The following is a 17,267-nucleotide window of genomic DNA, read 5'->3' on the forward strand; positions in this document are numbered from 1 at the left end:
ATCAACCCATATTCGGCTCACTGCTGAGCTCGTGCCTCCTCTCAAAATGATAGGGGTTAGGCCAATATTCCACCGCGCTGGCCCAATGTGGATTGGATTGCGTTTTGTCACGATGTTTTTCCTTCACTTTTTGAGACACGTGATATTTAATTTCTTAAAATGCACACAACTGAAAAGTTGGAGGTGCATGCCCCAGAGCGAATTCGAACCTACACCCTCCGGAATCGGAGGTTGTATCCACTGGCCTATCACTGCTATTCCACGTGGCAATACGGATATAAAATATAGCCTATGACACAAATTGTGAACAACCAAATTTTTTAGATCAGTTTAGTAGAACCAGAGATTATTCACTACAACCTCACAAAGTCACTTCTCACAATTCTTTACAATATTAGTATACCTAGATAATTTATCAATTTTTTATTTAAAAATCACTTTGACGTCTAATTTGTACAAAAGTTATGAAAATACAAACTTTTAGTCAATATTTATAAAAAAAAACCCAATATCATTCACTTATCAGCTCGACATTCCTGTGACTCACTTTAATTGAAACTTTATAATCGAGTTAATGTAAATAAATAACAAGTAGGCAACTCACTAAGATAACCACTCGAGTAAATCTACACTTAGGGATATTCACATTATGGTGACTTCTATGGGTTAATATTAATTTACAAAAATAACTTTCTGCACAGTAATTGTTTCTAAAACAACTTTATTAATAATACCAAACCTTGTTAAACTCAAGTAACACTGAAGTCATAAACAGGAAACATAAGGATACTCAACCTTTAAGTGTTTGCCTGTTAATTATAAATTGTGATGTGAAGTGTGACTCACCAATTTTTAACTATTCAGACAAAATTTTTTTTCAAACCAAAGCAATTCATTTTCGTGGTACTCGATAATTTATATATTTTACTTATTGAGTATGAGTATAAAATCAACTATCCCAATGATTTTTTAAAATATCTAAGTTTACTGTTACGAGTATCTATTTGATTATTATATCCAGTTATGGGAGAGCAGTAACAAAAAAAAAACATAATTTAGTCATTAATTTTTAAATGATTAAAATTTCTCACACACACACACAGTAAAGATTCGTATTTATTTCTCTGAAATCATCACCATCTCATATTTGAAAGTCCAACTGAAGGCCTCTGGTTTTTCATATGAAAGAAAAGGTATTTGGCGTAATTTGCATGCTAGATACATTTACTATTTGCATCATTATACCCACCACCCGTATACATTACACATATCTGCAAATAAATACATAATACAATTAATGATTGAGCTTTAGGCCGTCCGTTTATAAAATAAACGGACGGCCTAAAGCTAACCCTAAAAGTGAAACCCTACTCCTAACCCTACCCCTATCTTACCCCTAATCTACCCCTACCCTATCCTTACCCTACCACTACCCTAACCCTACCCTACTCCTACCCTACCACGCGACGGCGACGAAAGCTTTAAAAATTGAGTAACTTCTCCCGTTTCCCCAACATTATCCTTCACTGCTCTGCTCCTATTGATCATAGCGTGATGAAAAGTATACTATAACCTGCCCAGGAGTACAAAGAATAATTGTACCAAGTTTCGTTAAAATCCGTCGAGTACTTTTTGTTTCTTTAAAGAACATACAGACAGACAAAAGTTTTACTGATTGCATTTTTGGCATCAGTATCGACCACTAATCACCCCCTGATAGTTATTTTGGAAATATATTTCATGTACAGAATTGACCTCTTTACAGATTTATTATAAGTATAGATATAAAATGTACATTATATTTTTTGTTGCTTCCAGGTGGCAGCCATGGCCCCGCGCGGCATCCTCCGCACGCCGCAGACCATCCAGCGCTTCCAGCAGGTGCCCACGCAGCCGGGCCAGACCTCGCCGCTGCTGCAGTACTTCGGCATACTGCTGGATCAGGCGCAGCTCAACAAGTTCGAGTCGCTGGAGCTGTGCCGTCCGGTGCTTTTGCAGGGTGAGGATTTTGAAGGTATTGCTTGAGATAAGTTTCAAGCAATACCTTCAATCAATATGTTAAATAAACAAACGCCTTTTTTTCTGTTATAAAGCTAGCCACAGACGATTGTGTGGTTTCGATATTTTTTCACTGCCCACATCTCTACGCGCGCTGCCGACTTGATTATCAGTAGCCGGCATTATAAATATTGACAATGTCTTTTAGACATCACTAATAATGGCCTCTACTTTCTAAATACGCAATAACTTGTGCTAGGAGTGGGTACGACAATAGTCTAACAAGCAAAAATCAGACTTAAAAACCCTTTCGTTTGAGTCTGGCCCATTAACCGATACCAGCCCCTGTAGCCAAGTGATACGTCGATTCACTTTCTACGATCGCAATCCCTTCGAAAACTACAAAAATGTGTGGGAATCGTGACCTGTCGACAGCAAATGTCTTTCCCATACATTTTTCTGGTTTTCGAAGCGTTTGCGATCGTAGAAAGTGAATCGACGTGCCACCTGGCTACAGGGGCTGAGTATTTTTGTCCTATTCTATGATAAAATACAGAAGCAAAATTCGTGAATAAGTACAAATTAGAACATGTCTTACGCCTTTATATTATTAAATGTTGCAGACATATTTCAAGATTATGTCTAAGATAAATATGTTTTAACTTAATTACAGGTCGTAAGCAACTCTTAGAGAAATGGCTCAAAGAAGAGAAACTAGAGTGCTCCGAGGAACTGGGAGATCTCGTCAAACAAGTGGACGCCTCGTTGGCTTTGTCGGTTTACTTGCGGGCGAACGTGGCGAGCAAAGTCATACAGTGCTTTGCTGAGACTGGCCAGTTCTCGAAAATTGTGCTTTATGCTAAAAAGGTAAGGTTCACTTTCATTTGAACCAGATGAATATGCAAAAAAGCACATGTCGGATATTCTATACAAATATAAAGTATCTAGTAACATATTTAGAATAATTTTAAAATAAATAAAATTTTAGTACTTTTTGAAAGCTTATTTTGTAACACAATAGTAACTTTTAGAAATTAATAGGTTTGGAAAATAATTGTATTTTTTTAATTCCTGGACATTTAAAATTTTCAGACATGTGCCCTTTTCGAAATTGTATATCCAAATATGTCATTTAGTTTGGAGATATATGTCACACTAAGAGAAATATAGAAAATAATTTTCGTCCAATTTTTTAGGTGGGATACACGCCCGATTATATCTTCCTATTGCGGTCCGTGATGCGCACTAATCCTGAGCAAGGCGCCGGCTTCGCGGGCATGCTGGTAGCAGAGGATCCTCCCTTGGCCGACATCCAGCAGATTGTGGACGTGTTCATGGAACAGAACATGGTCCAGCAATGCACTGCTTTCCTTTTGGACGCTCTGAAGAACAACCGACCCGAGGAAGGACCCTTACAAACAAGGTAAAATTTTCTATTTATGTGACATCAGTATCACTATGTATCAGTCAATAGACAGTTAAAAACAATGTTGAAAAATCAAAATACCTTTATTTGGACATTTTTATATTAATTAGCTTTTTGAAGAAACTTTGAAAATAGTCATCACCCTTTCTACACTCACTGTCACCACCACAAACAAACAAAGTCACATTGACATATTTATAATATTAAAAAGGAGTACAGACAAACCACATAAGTGAGCCCTCACCTGAGCAGTGCACAGGTGCGGTTGTTTGATAACAGAATGCAACGAGGGAGGAGCTAGTGCATATTTAATCCTCATTCACTCATTGACAATTTAATACCCTTAACTGTCTCGCATCCTGCTGTTTCAAAGCCCGCACTCCTGTACCGCGCAGGCGAAGACTCATTCAATTTGCTTCTAATCAAACTATTATGAAATGTAAAACGTTAAATAATCTGGTATATTTTTGTGCAGGTTGTTGGAAATGAACCTGATGTCGGCGCCTCAAGTGGCGGACGCTATCCTCGGCAACGGCATGTTCACGCACTACGACCGCGCGCACGTGGCGCAGCTCTGCGAGAAGGCGGGCCTGCTGCAGCGCGCGCTCGAGCATTACACCGATCTGTACGACATCAAGCGTGCTGTGGTAAGACTGTTGACTTACTCGGGTGGATATATCTCGGCAACGGCATGTTCACGCACTACGACCGCGTGCTTGTGGCTCAGCACTGTTGACTTAATCCAGTGGATATATCTCGGCAACGGCATGTTCATGCACTACGACCGCGTGCTTGTGGCTCAGCACTGTTGACTTAATCCAGTGGATATATCTCGGCAACGGCATGTTCACGCACTACGACCGCGTGCTTGTGGCTCAGCTCTGTTGACTTAATCGAGTGGATATATCTCGACAACGGCATGTTCATGCACTACGACCGCGCACACCTGGCGCAGCTCTGTTGACTTACTCGGGTGGATATATCTCGGCAACGGCATGTTCACGCACTACGACAGCGCGCACGTGGCGCAGCTCTGTTAACTTAATCGAGTAGATATATCTCGGCAACGGCCTGTTCACGCACTACGACCGCGCGCACCTGGCGCATCTCTGTTGACTTACTCGGGTTGATATATCTCGGCATGTTAATGTACTATGACCAAACTCAGTAAGATAATCTTCTTCCCATTAAATCGTTTGGTCACTGATGCCCCATGTTGTCTGTTAAAGATAGTAGCTTTTACGACTTAATAATGTTTCTTTGCTCTTGTGATAACTGATGCAAAGCATCGATTGACTCCATTGGTGTTATCTCATAATGATCTATTTTTTGGAAATTTTATATAAATTTCATTTTTCCAGGTTCACACACACTTGTTATCTGCAGACTGGCTCGTCAGTTACTTTGGTACACTGTCAGTGGAAGATTCCCTCGAATGCCTCAAAGCCATGCTCCAGGCCAACATTCGTCAGAACTTGCAGATCTGTGTACAGATTGCCACCAAGTACCATGAACAACTTACCACCAAAGCACTGATCGAACTGTTTGAGAGCTTCAAGACTTATGAAGGCCTGTTCTATTTCCTGGGATCTATTGTTAACTTCAGTCAGGATTCGGAGGTCCATTTCAAGTACATTCAGGTAATTTATAATTTGTTTTTATACATTGATAATAATTGTATGTAATATGGAAAAAAAGAATGGTTATCTTTTGTTATAGACTGGTAACTTCTATGTTAAAGTAGTTGCATCAAAAATGTTGGAAATGAAATGTACTACATGACTGGCTAGGTACTTATATACCTTGTTAAATGGTGATAAACTAAAAAAGAAACACCTAGCTAACAATTTTTTGTGGGTTCTTCTCGAACTCAGTAAGCTCATGACCTGTAGCTGCAAGTCCAATTACTATTACTAATAATTGATAACGCCAAAGAATGGCATTGTTGATAGTGCGGTTGAACCCTTATACTCTGCTAGTGTGGACTTTAACTTTTATCAGTTATGTCATCTACTTTGTCTATGACAATGTTGTTAAGACCAAATTAAAATTTAATGGACACTCTGCTGCAAAAATTCAAAATAATCGTTTTTCTTATCACCTTTTGTGATCCTGTAAATATTAAAAGAGATCCTGTATTGTGTTTATTGTATTTGTATTACTATGTTATTATTATGTTGTAATTCCAATAATTTACAATAATAATTAATTAATTATTTGATTACACAGGCCGCCTGCAAGACTGGTCAGATCAAAGAGGTGGAGCGCATATGCCGCGAGTCAAACTGCTACAACGCCGAGCGAGTCAAGAACTTCCTGAAGGAGGCCAAGTTGCCCGACCAGCTGCCGCTCATCATAGTCTGCGACCGGTTCGACTTCGTGCACGACTTGGTGCTGTACCTGTATAGGAACAGCTTGCAGAAGTACATCGAGATATATGTGCAAAAGGTTAGATCATAGTTTCTCAACTTTATTTTGCTCGAAGAAAAGAATATAATTGATATTTCATTTTTAAAGTCTCCATCGTAATTTTACTTACCGTCGATTAATAACAGCTATTAAATTTTAATAAATATGCAATACATATCTTTAGGATTATATTATCTTTTTGACGTGATCAACGTCTTATAATTCGATGGAGCCGGCGGCACGCTCAAAAAAGATGACGTCATGCGTCGTTCCCTCGCTCTAGGGTTGCCAACTTTTTTTACAAGAAATAAAGTATATTGTGGTCTATGAAGATTATTAAACAGTATTTTAGAAAAACGAACATTTTATTTTAAAAAATGCAACCGTTTCGTCAGTATTTTCTTATGACGTTGTCAGTAAACCGACTTTACAAACAACTGTTTTTTTTTTACCAATATTCACATTTCCCTGTGACAGGAGAAAATATTGTTAAGAGTAAGTACAACAACAGTCCAGCGGGCGGGAATCGAATCATGACCTCTCGGTGATGTGTCCGGCCATTTCACTGTTTACCTATATTATAATAAATTGTAGTGAATGCTGCATCGTATTATCTAAATTACTTTCACTTGGTAACTTGTGGTACGAACTATATTTGCACATTATTGTTGTGTATTGTCTGTTAAAACTTTCGCTGCGGCACTGATATTTCTGTACTTTTCTCTCTTACTAAAACTTTGTGGTGCGGTACGAGGTCTATTGACCTCGTAACATTTGAAAACGCTAGGCTTACGAGGTCCATTGACCTCGTAACTCTTGGAAGCGCTAGGCGTACGAGGTCAATTGACCTCGTACCGCAGCGAACGTGTTAATGAACGCTCGATGTAATTTTCAGTGAGACGTCACGTCTTTTGCTTTATAGACACCAAATAATCACATTGGGAAAGTGCCAGAGGTGTCAGGTTCAAATATTTTACAACAATTTTCTATTTACCCAGATAGCAATGCTTACTGTAAAATTATGATATTGGACAATCTATGGTTTGATGTATATTGTAGGTGAACCCATCCCGTCTACCTGTGGTGGTGGGAGGTCTCCTTGATGTGGATTGCGCGGAAGACATCATCAAGAACTTGATACTGGTGGTGCGGGGACAGTTCTCCACCGATGAGTTGGTTGCTGAAGTTGAGAAGAGAAACAGGTGAGAACACTACAAAAATACTCGAGTCTTCTTGAAATAAAGACTATTTTTGAACCAAATGTTTTAACTGTAATTCGAATATTTAAATTAAACTTTTTTTTTTGTGAAAAAAAGGCCCAAAACAAAAACTGATTCGTTATCAACCAATATTCGGCTCACTGCTGAGCTCTAGTCTCCTCTCGGAATGAGAGGGGTTAAGCCTTAGTCTGCCAATCCTAATGCGGATTGGCAGACTTCAAACACGCAGATAATTAGGAAAATTCTCTGGTATGCAGGCTTCCTCACGATTTTTTCCTTCACCGTTTGAGACACGTGATATTTAATTTCTTAAAATGCACACAACTGAAACGTTGGAGGTGCATGCCCCGGACCGGTTTGGAACCCACGCCCTCCGAAATCAGAGGCAGAGGTCATATCCACAGGGCTATCACGAATTTATTGAAATGTATAAATTGTATTCCAGATTGAAATTGCTCCTGCCATGGTTGGAGACCCGCGTTCACGAAGGCTGCAACGAACCAGCGACTCACAACGCCCTCGCCAAGATATATATCGATTCCAATAACAATCCTGAGCGGTTCCTCAAAGAAAATCAATGGTAAGTAACTGTGGAGGAGGATAGAGGATCGTTACATAGTTCCATAGCGGTTTGCGTGTCTTATACACATTCTAAAGATATATTAGGCCCTATACAGACTCTTTTACAGTGTGTGACCCATCATTTACAGTGTTGTGACGAATATGCAACATTCTAGGCAAACGCGTTCCGTCATAGACTGCATCATCTCTTACTGTCACTCGTGACCGCAGTTTAATACAAAAAAATTACCTTCAGAATGTTGGAGTGCATTTTTAAAACTCATATTTAAGATTATTGGTTGTATTAATTTTTATAACACATTTGCTGGTAAAGTATCGCTTATTTCACCAATTTCAATATCGTAATGTCATTACGCGCATGTGCCGTAATTAAATATAAAATCTTTAACATCCGTCTAAAAACGAACGGTACTTTTCTCAATATTCGCAAAGAGTTTTTATGTTAGAAAAGTGCTCAACATTTCATGAATAAAATTAACTATGTGAGATATAAAATAAAAAAAAAACATTTAATTCTTTAATTTTAATAATTTGACAATGAAGTATCAACCATTTTATCGTTAACAGAAGCAGAAAAATATTAATTTAGTTTATGAATAATACTGGCTGTTTTTGATGCATTTGTCTAAAAAAACGCACGAACTTCACTATCTATGCAAAAATGACAATCGTATAAAAATGTCATCATATGGAAAACAAAGATGTAAATTAATTTTCAGAAAAGTGTGTTTCCTCGTAAATGTGTTATAAAACGTCGTATGACATACATGCGCTTTGATAATTACAGCCTCTGCTTCCTTACTATAGCATAGATATATATATCGCCTCGGTTATAATTTTCAACTTACCGCACTTATATCATAATGTACTATTAGAATACGATTTCAAAGCCTGGTTAACAACATGAATACTAGTACAATAAATAGTACTTTTACAGGTACGACTCACGAGTAGTTGGTCGTTACTGCGAGAAGCGCGACCCGCACCTCGCGTGCGTGGCGTACGAGCGCGGGCAGTGCGACCGCGAGCTGATCGCCGTGTGCAACGACAACTCGCTGTTCAAGACGCAGGCGCGCTACCTCGTGCGGCGCCGCGACCAGGACCTGTGGCTCGAGGTTCTGGCCGAGTCCAACCCCTTCAAGCGACAGCTCATCGACCAGGTGAGGAGTTGACTAATATGAAAATGCGGGTAGTTGATTTTTTTTTGCTTTGGTAAGGTGGAAACAATAAGACAGCGGGGTCACAGCCCTGATCGCTACGTGCGCTAGTCTAATCAGTCCCTATAGCCAAGTGGCGCGTCGATTCTAGAAAACTGTATGGGAATAACAGTTCTTGATCACGTGACCTGTCGATAGCAAATGTCATCCCCATACATTTTTCTAGTTTTAGAATTGCGAACTTAGAAAAAGATATACTCGAAGAACAAGATAATATCGTAAAAATTATGAGCCAGAGGTGGTCACAACTGTCACACCTGAAGACTATGATTCACCGAAAAAGTTTTTAATACAGAAAAAGTCGTTTCACATTATTAAAAAACTAGTAGACGCCGCGTGGTTTCAACCGCATGGTTCCCGTTCCCATAGGAATACGGGAATAAAATAGCCTATAGCTTTCCTCGATAAATGGGCTATCTAACACTGAAGGAATTTTTCAAATTGGACCAGTAGTTCCTGAGATTTTAAAGCAAACAAACAAACTCTTCAGCTTTATAATATTAGTATTTATGTATGTATGTCTTCAAATATTCAGTGATTTACAAAGACTTTTGCATCTATGTTTTTCTTTTGCAGGTGGTTCAAACAGCACTCTCTGAAACTCAAGACCCTGAGGACATTTCGGTGACAGTGAAAGCTTTCATGACCGCCGACCTGCCCAACGAACTGATTGAGTTGCTCGAGAAGATTGTGCTCGACAATTCCGTGTTCTCTGACCACAGGAATCTCCAGAACTTGCTTATTTTGACAGGTGAGTTTAATAACATTAGTACATAAAACTATTTGAACAGAATTTCATGATACCTTTAACACTGCCCATTATGAATTGAGAATACTAAACGGATTTTCATGCGGTTTCCACCAATAGAAAGAGTGATTTATGGGATGAGGAAAATTTTGATATACAATTTGTCAAGATTTTGTGTACATTTATCGCAATGTCGGAAGCCTGGGTGCTTTTATTGAAAATGCTACCTAATACCTTTGAGATTTGTCAAACCCATGCATGAGAATATTCTTCTTTTATAAATCTACAAAAAGTCCATGATGAATTCACTATAACCCATTTAAACATGGTAAGTGGTCACAAATTAAAGTTTACATTTATCTCCTCACGCCCGCAAGTTTTATTTCAATCAAAACATCTATTCGTAAATAAAGTGTCAGCCTGTGAATTTAAAATAACTATTTTCTCAAGTGCTTATAGTAATTTATATGATAACAAAACAAAAACAAACCTTTTTGTCTGTTTGTTTGTCCGGGCTAATGTTTGAAATGTCTGGACAGATTTTAATGAGACTTCACTGGCAAATTGAGGAAGTTATTAACCAACATTTAGGCTGCTTTTTATCCCAGAATAATTTATGGATTCCAAAGGATTTGTGAAAAACTGAATTATTATTATTATTTTTTAAAAAATATATTTGCCATATCTTTTTAAATATGACCAATATTACCCCTCCAACTAGTCGGGAAAGTCCGAATTAGGAGTGGGTACGACAATCGATCAACGGGGCGAATCGAACCACCACCCCTCGGTGATGAATCCGACCGCTCCTACTGTTAAGCTATTGAGGAATTACTGCCAGTATAAAATATCGGCAAATGCTTCGATTCTCAGCTATAAAGGCGGACCGCACCCGTGTGATGGAGTACATCAACCGGCTGGACAACTACGACGCGCCCGACATCGCCAACATCGCCATCAACAACGAACTGTACGAGGAGGCCTTTGCTATCTTCAAGAAGTTTGATGTCAACACTTCTGCTATACAAGTAAGTTGGCGAAAACCTCATGATTATGGTTTAATATCTTAAGTAACGATTTCAATAGTGGGAAATGATCGCGTACTTAATCTATAGCCTTCTTCAATTGATGGGCTATTCAACACAATATATGAAAATGGAAGCATCAAGCTAATTCACAAACATCAGCTTGATTGATGTATTTATAAACCGATAAAAAAGACAAATTATTCCATGGTTTTATGTACTGAAACTACCAGCTTTCGATAGCTCATTAATAAAGTCTTATTACAAGCTTAATTTAGTTTCTGTCCTGTTGTCTGTAATCAAATCTTACAAGTTAAATTTGATTTACTTCCCGGTTTGCAATTGAGCTGAAACTTTGCACGCATATTATTAGACATAGAGCTGATCTGATGATGGAGCTGGAAGGTGACCATAGAAACTCCGTAATTAAACGACGCCATCCCATTGAGTTTGTGCTCATTTAATTCGTCTTGACGTATACTTTGATACTATGAATAGATGGTAACCAGGGTCTGATGATGGATCTGGTTGGTGGCCATAGGAACTCTGTAATTAAACAAGGCAACCACATCGATTTTAAGCTTGTTTAATTTGTCTTGACAAGTACTTTGATACTAGATGGTAATCAAAGTCTGATGATGTAGCTGGAAGGTGGCCATAGGAACTTCGTAATTATACGACGCATTCCCATCGAGTTCGGGCTCGTTTGATTCGTCTCAAGGAATACTTACTAGATGTTAACCCGTTTTTTAATCTTTAGTACATTTAACTAATAATAATAAAAGCTTGTTTTTAATAGTAAGACTTGTTTATAATTTTTTTATACTTCTATTACTATTACTATTATAGGTTCTGATTGACCAAGTGAATGACCTGAAACGCGCGTACGAGTTTGCCGAACGCTGCAACGAGCCCGGCGTGTGGTCGCAGCTGGCCAAGGCACAGCTCCAACAAGGCCTGGTGAAGGAGGCCATAGACTCCTACATTAAGGCTGACGATCCCTCTGCGTATCTGGACGTGGTCGCTACAGCGTCCAAACAGCAGTCTTGGGATGACCTCGTGCGGTACTTACAGGTTGGTATTCATCATTATCAACCCATATTCGGCTCACTGGTGAGCTCGAGTCACCTCTCAGAATGAGAGGGATTAGGCCAATAGTCCACTACGCTGGCCCAATGCGGATTGGCAGACTTCACACACGCAGAGAATTAACAAAATTCTCTGGTATGCAGGTTTCCTCACGATGTTTTTTTTTTCACAGTTTGAGACGCGTGATATTTAATTTCTTAATCACACAACTGAAAAGTCGGAGGTGCATTTCCCGGACCGGATTCGAACCCACACCCTCCGGAGTCGGAGGCAGAGGCCATATCCATTGAGCTATCATGGCTAATCTAATAATGAAACATTATTCCTAATTTGTTTAATTTAATCAATATAATGACTTTATTTATTGAATACAGTTTTTAATTAATTCACACATTGAATATTTGTCTATCCCATCATCACCACACATATTGTCTGCTATACATAGATCTATGCCCATCAATATTTCTAGAACTTCTTAGGCATGCATATTATGTGAAAAATAGAAAAAATGCTTATTTATACCTTACAGATGAAACATTTTTTTTGAGAATGTTAGATGTCTTTCTTAACATAACCTACGATGTCTAAGTATGAGAAAAAGACTATTATTTGTACAATATATGAGCGCTTTGGTAGATGTTATATGTGTGGGTACTTTGGTAATAAATCCGTTAAATCAAGGTCTCTGGTTGTTGCCCCCATAATCTCAAATATCTTGTCTAACTGTGAAGACAAAAGAAATAACTTCTCATGTACATCAACAGATGGCACGGAAGAAAGCACGCGAATCCTACATCGAATCAGAACTCATCTACGCATACGCTCGCACCGGCCGACTGGCCGATCTGGAGGAGTTCATCTCGGGCCCCAACCATGCAGACATTCAGAAAATCGGTGACCGGTGCTTCGAGGACAAAATGTACAATGCGGCAAAGTTGCTATACAATAATGTTAGTAACTTCGCGCGTCTGGCTATCACATTGGTGTATTTGAAAGAATTTCAAGGTAATTACTTTTTAAAAAATACCCTACAGTATTATTTATTTTCCAGCGGATTTTCATTAAATTTCTTCGCAATTTGTATGTCAAAATTTGCATCTTTGTTTGATAAATGCTAGTTTAATAGCGCATATTGTGAATAATTTTTGCACCTATGTTAAAAGTTTGAATGTACATTATATGTAAATTTATAATGTGTTTCATGAAATGGCTGAACTGTATTTAATGAGTCTTTTAGTGGAAAATAGAGGAGATCATTAAGGAAGACATATGCTCCCAGAGAAATTCATGGCTCTCGTGGGGATATGTGAAGAAACGCATTTTTTTCACATTAGTCTGAGTTTGCGGTCATAATTCATAATTCCTATCGGTAAAACTGCGTTTTATGCAGGCATTTGCGGTCATGATTCATAACTGTATCGGTTAAACGCAGGCGTTTGCGGTTATAATTCATAACGCATATCAGTAAAACTGCGTTTCACGTAGGCATTTGCGGTTCAAATTCATAACGCATATCAGTAAAACTGCGTTTCACGCAGGTGATTACGGTCATCCCCATACATAATCCCCAAGTTAAATTGAATTTCCTATATTATCTTCGCCAATAAAATGTACTCTAGCAATATAAAATGACACACTAGCGTTGCTCCTGTGTTGCAGGTGCGGTGGACAGCGCCCGCAAGGCGAACTCGACGCGCACGTGGAAGGAGGTGTGCTTCGCGTGCGTGGACGCGGGCGAGTTCCGCCTGGCGCAGATGTGCGGCCTGCACATCGTGGTGCACGCCGACGAGCTCGAGGACCTCATCAACTACTACCAGGTACACTTAGACACAGCATGTAAGCCTAGCATGCGACCAAAGACATAAATCTCGTGGAGAGAAATTGATAAAATGCCAAGTAATGGCGGCGGAGTAATCCAGTCCGGTCTCTTTCGTCCTAATGCAACAAAAGAAATGCGATAATTCCGGTTGCATCGCTATTGGTTGACATACTTTGTCAATTTCTCTTCACGAGATATAGATGTTCGTTTGGTCGCATGTTTTCATTAATTTCAGTGCTCATACATTCGGGAGATAGCCTGGGCTATGGGCCTTGAGGCTTTGCCTCATTGGCTGTGTAACATGCCAAGGAACTTTTTCCCCAGACTATTGTTCCTTCAGCCACTTTCGGGGCTCAAATATCTTGTCCAATATTATCACATAACCATCAGCTGTGAGAATTATGATGGAACATTCATTATGATCATTTAAAAAGCCAGAGGATTTCCTGTGAAATAAATCAGCTTAACAATATCTATTACCTAAATTGGTGGTGTTTTAATAAATAATTTTGAAGTTAAGTTCAAAAATTAACATTTTGTATTGTTTTTTTTTTTGCAGGACCGAGGCCACTTCGATGAACTCATCAGCCTGTTGGAAGCCGCCCTGGGCTTGGAGAGGGCTCACATGGGCATGTTCACAGAGCTAGCCATCCTCTACTCCAAATACAAGCCTGCCAAGATGCGCGAACACTTGGAACTTTTCTGGTCGCGTGTCAATATACCAAAGGTATGTCGAGTTTTTAATTTTATATATTTCTTGTAAATAAAACTATTTTTCACATTAAGTACTCATGTGACCCAACATCAAAGCAACAAATTACTCTTTAGTTTAGTACTCATATGACCAATTTTCAGTGCAGTTTGTTGCTCTGAAGTTGGGTCATATAAGTACCCAGTAATCAAAATTACAAGTAAACTAACTACATTTTTAACTCATATAAGGCGAGATCGCAGTTATACTGGCAACTAGTCGTTGATTTATTTGCTTAAAGCAAATTTTTTTAGGGCAATAATTTCTTTTTTCAGGTTCTACGTGCGGCAGAACACGCTCACTTGTGGTCGGAGCTCGTGTTCTTGTACGACAAATATGAGGAATACGACAACGCAGCTCTCACTATGATGCAGCATCCCACCGAGGCGTGGCGAGAGGGGCACTTTAAAGATATCATTACTAAGGTAATATTTGAAAATGTATCTCTAAGCAGAGGTCAAAGTCTATTAAAAAAAACAGTTTAAAGATGTTTATGATATGGAGTTTCCATAAATATAGTCCTGTGTATCATCATTATTGTTCTTCTTTAAAATCTTAATTTATTGTTACAATAAAATCTTATTTAATTTAACCCTCTAGTTTTATTTTGAAAAGAAAGCTGATAATGATATAGTTAATGAATTGAACTGTTTGATTATTAGAATTTTAAAGTCTTATCAGCTAACTATGTCAAAAATCATGAAATGTGATTATTTGTTTGTAAAGTAATTAACGTAGAGTAACGTTAGAGGCGTGGTAGCCCAGTGGATATGACCTCTGCCTCCGATTTCGGAGGGTGTGGGTTCGAATCCGGTCCGGGGCATGCACTTCCAACTTTTCAGTTGTGTGCATTTTATGGAAATAAATATCACGTGTCTCAATCGGTGAAGGAAAACATCGTGAGGAAACCTGCATACCAGAGAATTTCTTAATTCTCTGCGTATGTGAAGTCTGCCAATCCGCATTGGGCCAGCGTGGTGGACCATTGGCCTAATCCCTCTCATTCAGGAGACTCGAGCTCAGCAGTGAGCCGTATATGGGTTGATAACGACGACGACGAAAGTAATTAACAAACAGACAAGAGTGAAATTCACAATTTGTAATATGATTGTGTAGTGGACTACGTAAAATAAGTCTTTTACCACAATTTGTACCTTCCACAGGTTGCTAACATGGAGCTATATTACAAAGCGATTCAATTCTACCTCGACTACAAGCCTCTTCTATTGAATGACCTCTTACTCGTACTGGCACCTCGGATGGACCACACCAGAGCTGTCGGTTTCTTCACCAAAGCTGGTCACCTCCAACTCGTGAAGGCCTACCTGAGGTCCGTGCAAAGTCTCAACAACAAAGCTGTGAATGAAGCCCTCAACTCACTGCTCATAGATGAAGAGGACTACCAGGTAACAAAAATTATCATACATATAAAAAGTGGGTATAAACTCGCCGATAATGCAGCTATCCAGGTGAAAGAATTTTTATAATCGGTTAGTACTATATCCATGAAAGTGCAATAAACAAACTTGCTCTGCCTGTATACCTCCTTAATACGGCCCTGTCACAAAATCCGTTCTTAGTGTTCTTAGTGGATATCTAGTAACTATAAACTACCTCCCTGCCAAAATTCATCTTTCTGTGTCAAGCAGTTTTCGCGATATCGTGACGAATGACCTTTCGCTTTGATATATTAGGATAAGGTAAATATGTATGAGTAGCTTGGACGTAATATAAGTTAAGCCCTGAATAATATCATGTGTCAGGACAAATCGAGGATTATACACCATATTATGATGGGTATAACTAGACACCTGGCAAATTGGATCTGTCTCGAAAGTTAGGAAATAAAGTGGTCTTGCATTATTTGTTTATTCTTTATTATATAAGATTATTATTCTTAACAATTTTATTATTTCTCTTTCCAGGGCCTACGAACGTCGATAGACGCTTTCGATAACTTCGACACAATTGCGCTTGCGCAACAATTAGAAAAACACGAACTTACAGAATTTAGGAGAATCGCCGCCTACTTGTACAAAGGTAAGTTTTACTACTTCTATATTTTATGATCTTTGGTAGCAAAATACTGACTTCTTCAGCGCGCATTGCACTAAAAACTCTCACAATCATCAAGGTCATAGTCAAGATTAAATAGGCATCTTTTAGGCAAGCGTGTTTCATTTTTCATCAATTACGGCATGATTGCAGCCAAGCGCGCGCCTATACATTGTAAAAAAACAATATTATCTGAAAATTACTTATAATATAATTCTTAGATGTACCTTGGTTCCTTGATATAATTCTTAGATACTACTGAGCATCCTATATAAAGCCTTGTCTCCGTCACTGTCAGGCAACAACCGGTGGAAACAGAGCGTGGAGCTGTGCAAGAAGGACGCTCTGTACGCGGACGCGATGGAGTACGCGTCCGAGTCGCGCCAGCCGGAGGTCGCCGAGGAGCTGCTCGACTGGTTCCTCGAGAGGAACAACTACGAGTGCTTCTCCGCCTGCCTTTATCAGGTATTTATATGTTTATTTATTTATTTATCTTAAAACCAACAGCTGATACAATTCATTGGATGCATTAACATATTATATACATGATTATTTGTGACATAGTAGATGGGTAGCAGCAACAGCGATTGTACCATTATTTTGTGGTAGAGGAAACACATCGAGCAGGTCCCAGGACTTGTGACCTTGGGTAGGCTTAAGGGATGCCTTTAGAATGCATAAACACTCACCTTCTGTGCCCGACACGATCTCCATGCCCACACTAAACCAACTAACTATTACCCAGAATCACTAACGCGACTGGCAGCGTGACGGTGTCTACGCTGCCTAATAAACAATTGAGCTCAAGTCGTTAAATACCCTCTTATTTATACCAACACTGCTAGCTTTCCTCCACAATAACATAAATAATGAATGTTAATACCACCCCCAATCGAGGTAGTTGTAACATATTGTTCAAACAATTTAC

At 39.0% G+C, this 17,267-nt stretch overlaps 1 protein-coding gene across 1 annotated transcript in view; it reads left to right on the forward strand.

The window, feature by feature from the left end:
* The window catches only part of LOC112051546 (clathrin heavy chain), a gene marked incomplete in the record, with an annotated part of 44,231 nt that overhangs the window by 20,011 nt on the left and 6,953 nt on the right, over window positions 1–17,267 (forward strand). The window contains 19 exon segments of the mRNA XM_052882926.1: window positions 1,826–1,999; window positions 2,672–2,865; window positions 3,195–3,421; window positions 3,900–4,071; window positions 4,786–5,064; window positions 5,654–5,872; window positions 6,893–7,035; window positions 7,499–7,633; window positions 8,573–8,795; window positions 9,429–9,603; window positions 10,474–10,628; window positions 11,475–11,699; window positions 12,479–12,719; window positions 13,374–13,531; window positions 14,093–14,260; window positions 14,560–14,709; window positions 15,448–15,690; window positions 16,210–16,324; window positions 16,638–16,804. Of these exon segments, the coding sequence (XP_052738886.1) occupies window positions 1,826–1,999; window positions 2,672–2,865; window positions 3,195–3,421; window positions 3,900–4,071; window positions 4,786–5,064; window positions 5,654–5,872; window positions 6,893–7,035; window positions 7,499–7,633; window positions 8,573–8,795; window positions 9,429–9,603; window positions 10,474–10,628; window positions 11,475–11,699; window positions 12,479–12,719; window positions 13,374–13,531; window positions 14,093–14,260; window positions 14,560–14,709; window positions 15,448–15,690; window positions 16,210–16,324; window positions 16,638–16,804 (3,563 nt within the window).

The sequence above is a fragment of the Bicyclus anynana genome, chromosome 8 (assembly GCF_947172395.1).
Source record: "Bicyclus anynana chromosome 8, ilBicAnyn1.1, whole genome shotgun sequence".
NCBI lineage: Eukaryota > Metazoa > Arthropoda > Insecta > Lepidoptera > Nymphalidae > Bicyclus > Bicyclus anynana.